At 44.4% G+C, this 6921-nt stretch overlaps 1 protein-coding gene across 1 annotated transcript in view; it reads left to right on the top strand.

Annotated features, from left to right (window-relative positions):
• The first annotated feature begins 6 nt into the window (after nt 1-6).
• PELP1 (proline, glutamate and leucine rich protein 1) overlaps nt 7-6921 on the top strand; it is a 34736-nt gene continuing 27821 nt past the window's right edge. The window contains 1 exon segment of the mRNA XM_006151852.3: nt 7-168. Within this exon segment, the coding sequence (XP_006151914.1) occupies nt 127-168 (42 nt within the window). The 5' untranslated portion in view covers nt 7-126.

Genomic DNA, 6921 nt, shown 5'->3' with positions numbered 1-6921 from the left:
GCCGCGGCCCCGCGTCCCCGCCTGCTACTGCTAGAGAGCGTTTCCGGGTTGCTGCAGCCGCGAACAGGCTCCACCGTTGCTCCCGTGCATCCACCAGCCCGCTCCGCCCCACATTTGCCGGGGCTCATGTGCCTATTGCGGCTGCATGGGACGGTGGGCGGGGCCCAGGTGAGTCCGTGGCCCTCGTGCCTATGGCCCTGTGGGGTGGTTGGCAGCTGTGTCAGGGTTACCGTACACTGCAGGTGCAGTAGGGAGGTTGAGGGGAGGAGAACTGAGGGTAGGAAGAGGATCTAGGTATCTGTTGGACGAGATTTATCCGTGTGTCTTTCCTAGGGGGAAAAATGGGCCTTATTTCTATCGGAAGGCCCACAGGAATGGATTGCGTTCCAGGCCTGGTCACTCACTACTCACTAGTTGTACGGTCTTCGGCATCCTTTTCCTCTGGCAGTGTTTGTTTTTTTGGGGGTGGGTGTGTGTGTGGCTGTTTTCTACTGAGTATTATGGAGGCATTCATCAGATAACAAAATCTTAACTGAGGCCAAATACCGTACAGGATGTTCCATTAACAGGCGTGATAACGATGAACAAAATACTATGAAACCCCATGAAAATTAAATAGCAGAGATTCTGGAGAATTGCAGAGACTTTACAGAGGAACTGGAGTTTGGGACCAGCAGATAGCGTAAAGGTTACGTTGTTGGACTCCCACAATGTTGACGGTGGTTCAAGTCCCCACCCCGTGCGCACGTGCATTGATTCAGATAAGAATTTTGGAATATGATGTTAAAGAAATTAGTATAGCCGTTGGAATAATGATTTTTTTAGCATTGTAGGAGGTTGAGACTTTGGATGTAGACCAGGCCATAGGAGTTTGAGACTGTAACTAGTAAGGCCAGCCTACAGCTGCTTTGCAGGCGGCAAAGACTAAAAGGATAATAGGTAGTGCTGCAGTTAGAATAAGGTAATTATTTAGGACAATAGGAGCTGACAAAATAATTAGTGATAATTATTTTAAGTCAATAGAGAGGATATCAGATGTGATTGAAAATGTAGTAATCTGGGACCAGCAGTTGGTGTAATGGCTATATCACTGGACTCCCATATAGTGGACTGCAGTTCGAGTTCTGGACCCGGTGGCTTAACTCATGCTGGGCGCATGTGTGTGTGTGCCCAAGATCCCGAGAGGAGAACGGAGAAGGGATTGTGGTGTGGCCATCCCCCACCCCGTGATTTCTCGCTTTCTGTCTCTGTCTCTCTCTGTCTTTATGGCTAGTGCACGCATCCTATAGCAAAAAAACTCTCCAAAAAAAAGAGAAAAGAAAATGTAGTAATCCTAATAAGGATGTGGCAAAGGCCAATACCATATTGATATCAACTAAAGGCATGTTAGTGGTTATGGTATAATCATAGTCTAATGAGTCGAAATAATTTGTTAAATCATTGTGCTAAACTAATCACTATGTTCAACTCACTCTAAGCCCTTTTGAGTTCTTTCATATGCTAGGCCGAGGATGAGAATGGAGATTAAGACTAATGCTCTTGGGATTTTGGGCATGCACACACACACACCCACACCCAGCATGCATTTGAAGTCACTGGATCTGGGACTGGAACCAACAGTCGGCCATGTGGGAGTCCAGCACCTTAACCATGACACCACCTGCTGGCCCCAATCCTCTAGCAATTTAAAGGGAAAAAACTCAGCTTCTGCCCCATTTATTTATTTCCCTTTATGTCAGAACTACTCAAAAGGGTTGTCTGTACTTGCCTCTCATTTTTTATTTATTTATTGTTTTTAGGTTTTTGCCACAGGGTGTGTGCGCTTGCTGGAGAGAGACAGTGAGAGGGAAAGTGAGAAATCACCCCCCAGGGGATGGCCACGTTGTAGTCCCTCTCCTTTATTCTCCTGGGATTTTGGGCATGCACGCACATGCTCCTGGAAGATTCTCAAGCCATTGGGTCTGGGATTCGAACTGCAGTTGACCATTTGGGAGCCCAGTGCCTCAACCACTCTGCTACCCACTGATCCCCCACTTTTAATTTAAAAAATTAGTGAATTTAACTTTTTATTATTAATTTTTAATTTGCCCAAAAAGAGACACAGAGAGGAGGGGAAAGCGAGAAAGTAAGCCACCAGGTTGAGGACTTGAACCATAGTCAGCCATGGGAGTCCAGTGCTTCATCCTCCTGAACCCCCCCTGCCCCCCCAGTTTTTTTCCAAGAGATTTTTGCTATAAAGCATGTGCTCTTACTGGAGAGGTAGAGACAGAGAGGAAATGAGAAATCACCCCCTAGCAGGGAGGCCACGCCACAATCTTTATTCCATTCTCTTGAGATTTTAGGCATGCATACATGTTCACCTGGTATGATTTTTCAAGTTACTGGGTCCAAGACTTGAACTGTGGTTGGTTATGTGAGAGGTACCTTAACCACTATGCTACCTGCTGGCCCCTCATTTTAAATTTTTTAAAAAATAATTATTTTACTTATTTATTTATTTATTTGTTATGTTTTTAATTTGACCAGAGAAAGTTACAGAGAGAAAGAGAGGGGAAATGAGAAAGCAAGCCACCAGGTCCGGGACTCGAACTGTGGTTAAACGTGTGAGAGTGTCTAGTACCTTAATCACCTGCTGGCCTCCCCCAATTTTAATTTTTAGCAATACTTTGGAATAAATTAAAATTACAGAAAACTTGAAAGAATAATTTAAAAAAATTGTTTACCTAGATTCTCCAAACTCAACATAATTATTGATAATACTTACTTATTCTCAGTTTTTCCTGTGTCCATTTAGGAGTAAGTTGCAGATGTGATATCCTTTTATCTCAATATATTTCATTGTGTATTTCCTTAAAAATAGCATGTTCTCTCTTTTTCTTTGATTGCCAGAAAGAGAGAGGTAGAGACAAGAGAGAAAAATTACCCCCTAATGATGTGTGATCATTCTGCAATCTATTTCCTTCTATTTCTCCACTCTGTCAGGATTTGGCAAACATGCCCGTGGGGTTGGGATTTGAACTGTGGTTGGCTATGTGGAATCTGGTTCCTGATGTATTATGTTTAACCACTGTGCTATGTGGCTGGCCAAAATAAGGATGTTCTTTAACATAGCCACTTTCCAGCACCAAAATTAGAAATTAACATTGATATGATAAATTATCTAATTTATAGATCATGTAAGTTTTTTTTATGTTGTCTTGAAAATATCCTTTATAGTGGGACCAGCAGTTGTTGCAATGGCTATGTCGCTGGACTCCTATGTTGACCGTGGTTCAAGTCCTGGACCTGGTGGCTTAAACTCACGCCAGACGCGTGTGCATACATGCCCAAGATCCTGAGAGGAGGATAGAGGAGGAGGGACTCTGACCTGCCCATCCTCCTGGGGGGTGATTTCTTGCTTTCTGTCTTTCTGTCTGTCTGTCTTTCTGGTGAGCGCACGTGTCCTATAGCAAAAAACCTCCTCTCCCCCTAAAAAAAGAAAGAATCCTTTAGAGCAAAAGAAAACTTATTGTTAAGGGCTCAATGCAAGATCTTATTAATACATTGCACTTAGTTGTTATGTCTCTTTAGTTTTTAATGGAAGATAGTTTTTTTTTTTTCAAAGAGATTTTTTGTGGGACCAGCAGGTGGCATGGTGGTTGAGTCGCTGGATTCCCACATGGCCAACCATGGTTCAAGTCCTGGACCTGGTGGTTTGCTTTCTCACTTTCTGTCTGTCTCTCTCTGGTCAGAATTGAAGAACAATGATAATAAATAAAATTACAAATAAATAAATCTCTAAGAAAAAAAGAGAGATTTTTGATATAGAGTACATGTGCTCACAAGAGAGATAGACAGAAAATGAGAAATCACTCCCCAGGGGGCTGGCCAGGCTACAGTACCTTCTTCTCCATTATTCTCTCGGGATTTTGGGCACACATGTACACGCATCTGGCATGAATTTTAAGCTGCTGGGTGCAGGACTCGAACCATGGTCAACTACATAGGAGTTCCGTGACGTAACCATTACGCCATCTGCTGTTCCCTCTAAGAGTACCTTAATCTTGGTTTTATGATTTTGACATTTTGAAAGAGTACAGGATAGTTATTTTGTAGGATGCCCCTCAATTTGTTTTTTATGTCCTTTCCTCAATGTTGGATTCAAGGCTGGCCGCCCTATAGGCTAGTGATTAAGGGAACCAGATCCCACATGGCTGATTGTGGCTCACATCCTGTACCTGGGGGCTTGAAAAATGCACTGGGTATGCATGTGTGCATGCCCAGAATCCTGGCAGGAGAAATGGAGGAGAAGGGATTGTGGTATGACCACACCTCATTGTGGAAGTTGGGGAAAGGTGCCCTCTCTTTGTCTCTGTTTCTCTCTGACCAGAGAATATGCCCCCTGGCAATTAAGGGGACAAAAAGAGATATGATTGGATTCAGGTTGGGTATTTGCTTCAGGAATACTTTAGAAATGATGTTGCGTCATTCTTGGTGCATCGTATCAGGAGGCACATCGTCTGTCTGTCCCATTACTAGTGCTGTTAACTTTGATCACTAGCTTAAGGTGGTATCTGTCAGATTTCTTGCGCTATGAAGTTAGGAGTTTTTCATTTATAATTAGTGTCTTGTGGGGAGATAATATCTTACTAACCTTTTATCTACTTGTTCAGCATCTGCTATGTTTTGAATATGCCCCCCAGCCCCCAAACTCATGTGTTCAGCCATTTTAATGGGATGAAGAGGGTGAAAATTTCATCTGATTATTACTTTGGGAAGAGATTAGTAATTGGGTGGTTAGAGTGGGGCCTCCATGATTGAGTTTTTGTTTTTTATTCTCTTTAGAGATTTTTGCTATAGGGCACATGCGCTCACCAGAGTGACTGAGAGTGATAGAAACCGAGAAATCACCCCCAGGGGCAATGGACATGCTGCAGTCCCTTCTCCATTCTCTTCTCAGGATCTTGGACACACTCACACATGCCTGGCTTGAGTTTTTCAGCTGCTGGGTCTGGGACTCAAACCATGCTCGACTATGTGGGAGTTTAGTGACGTAACCATTACACCGTTTGCTGGACCCCATGCCTTTTTTTTTTTTTTTTTTAAAGAATTATTTTATTTTGGGACCAGCAGGTGGCATGGTGGATCACTACACACCAACCCCTTCTCCATTCTTTTGGGATTTGGGGCATGCACACACATGCACCCAGTTTGTTTTTCAAGCCGCAGGGTCTGGGACTCAAACCACGTAGTCAACTATGTGGGATCCAATCACCATACCACTGTCTGGTCCCTCTTTTTTGGGGGGCTGGTCCCTCTTGATTGTCCCCTAACCACATAGTCTTCTCCCAGTCTCTCCAGTAAGGACCTGTTCCTCCTTACCCCTCTGACCTCTAAAGGTTTAAGTGCCCAAGAGCCTTGTCCTTGAACTGCTTCTCTTTGTTTACACTGATCTGGTGTCATGGCTGATAGCTCCCAAATTCACATCTCTAACCAGTGTTTCTCTTAACTCCAGACTTCTCTACCTAGTACCTGTTTGGCAACTCTGTTTTGATTAGATAGACATCTGATGTGGATTTAACACATCTGAAACTAGACTCTGGATTCTCATCCCCCAGACCTGCTCCTCTCACATTCGTCTCCTTCTCAGTAAGTGGCAGCTCTGACGAGCTAGTGGCTGAGCGAAAGACCTTGGGACTGTCTTCAACTGTTTATCTTCTACCCATATCCAGCAAGTCCCGTAACTCTAGCCTCAGACTATATCTGGATTTTGACTGCTTCATAGCCCAACTGCTATCATGTTCTGTAAGCTGCATCTTACTTTGTCTGGACTATTACAGCTGTTACGAGAGCCTCTTCATCTGTCCTCTTTTGCCTTAAACAGGCAACTCAAGTGCAGTTGCTTCGCAGTGCCAGCTCCTTAAGCTCCATGCCATTTGTTGGCCCTAGGTTTTTTTTTTTTTTTTTAAAGAATTATTTAACTTTATTATTATTATCATTATTATTTTCCAGTTTGATCAGAGAGAGAGAGAGGGAACCAGCAGTTAGCGTAATGGCTATGTCACTGGACTCCCACGTAGTCGACCGCGGTTCGTGTCCCGGACCCGGTGGCTTAAAACCCACGCTGGGCGTGTGTGCGTGCGTGCCCAAGATCCCGAGAGGAGAATGGAGGAGAAGGGATTGCGGCGTGGTCATCCCCTCTGGGGGGTGATTTCTCGCATTCTGTCTCTCTGTCTCTCTCTATCTGTCTGGCAAGCGCACGCGCCCTATAGTGAAAAACCTCTCAAAAAAAAAAAAAAAAGAGAGAGACAGAGAGATAGAGAGGAAGTGAGAAAGCAAGCCACCAGGTCCGAGACTTGAACCGTGGTTGGCCATGTGGGAGTCCAGCGTCCCTATCTACCATGCCACCTGCCGGCCCCGGCCCTAGAGTTTTATTTATTTATTCGAGAGGGATTTTTGCTATAGAGTGTGTGTGCTTGTCAGAAATACAGAAAGACTGAGAGACAGAAAATGAGAAACTACGCCCCCGGGGGGATGGCCACACCACAATTCCCTTCTCCATTTTCTTCTCAGGATTTTGGGCACATGCACATGAGCCCGGCATGAGGTTTAAGCCTCCAGGTCCGGAGCTTGAACCATGGTTGACTATGTGGGAATTCAGTGATATAACCATTATGCCATCTCCTGGACGCCTTCAACAGCTTTATTGAGATATAATTCACATAACATGCAATTAGTTCATTTGAAGTGTACAATTCAATGATTGTTCGTTTTATTGGCAGAGCTGTGCAACCATCGCTGTTGGTTTTAGAACTTTTTTGTCACGTCATAAAAGAACTCTGTGCCCATGGCTAGTCTCTCCCCGTTGCCCAAAACCCCTCCCTGGCTTCTGTTGGCCCTAGGCTACCACGTAGGCAAAGCATAGATTTGCCCGTTTTGGTT

This window comes from Tupaia chinensis, unplaced genomic scaffold (assembly GCF_000334495.1).
Source record: "Tupaia chinensis unplaced genomic scaffold, TupChi_1.0 Scaffold000330_1, whole genome shotgun sequence".
Taxonomy (NCBI): Eukaryota; Metazoa; Chordata; class Mammalia; order Scandentia; family Tupaiidae; genus Tupaia; species Tupaia belangeri.
Note: the sequence above shows the minus strand (reverse complement) of the source record. Positions and strands in the feature narration are given on the sequence as shown.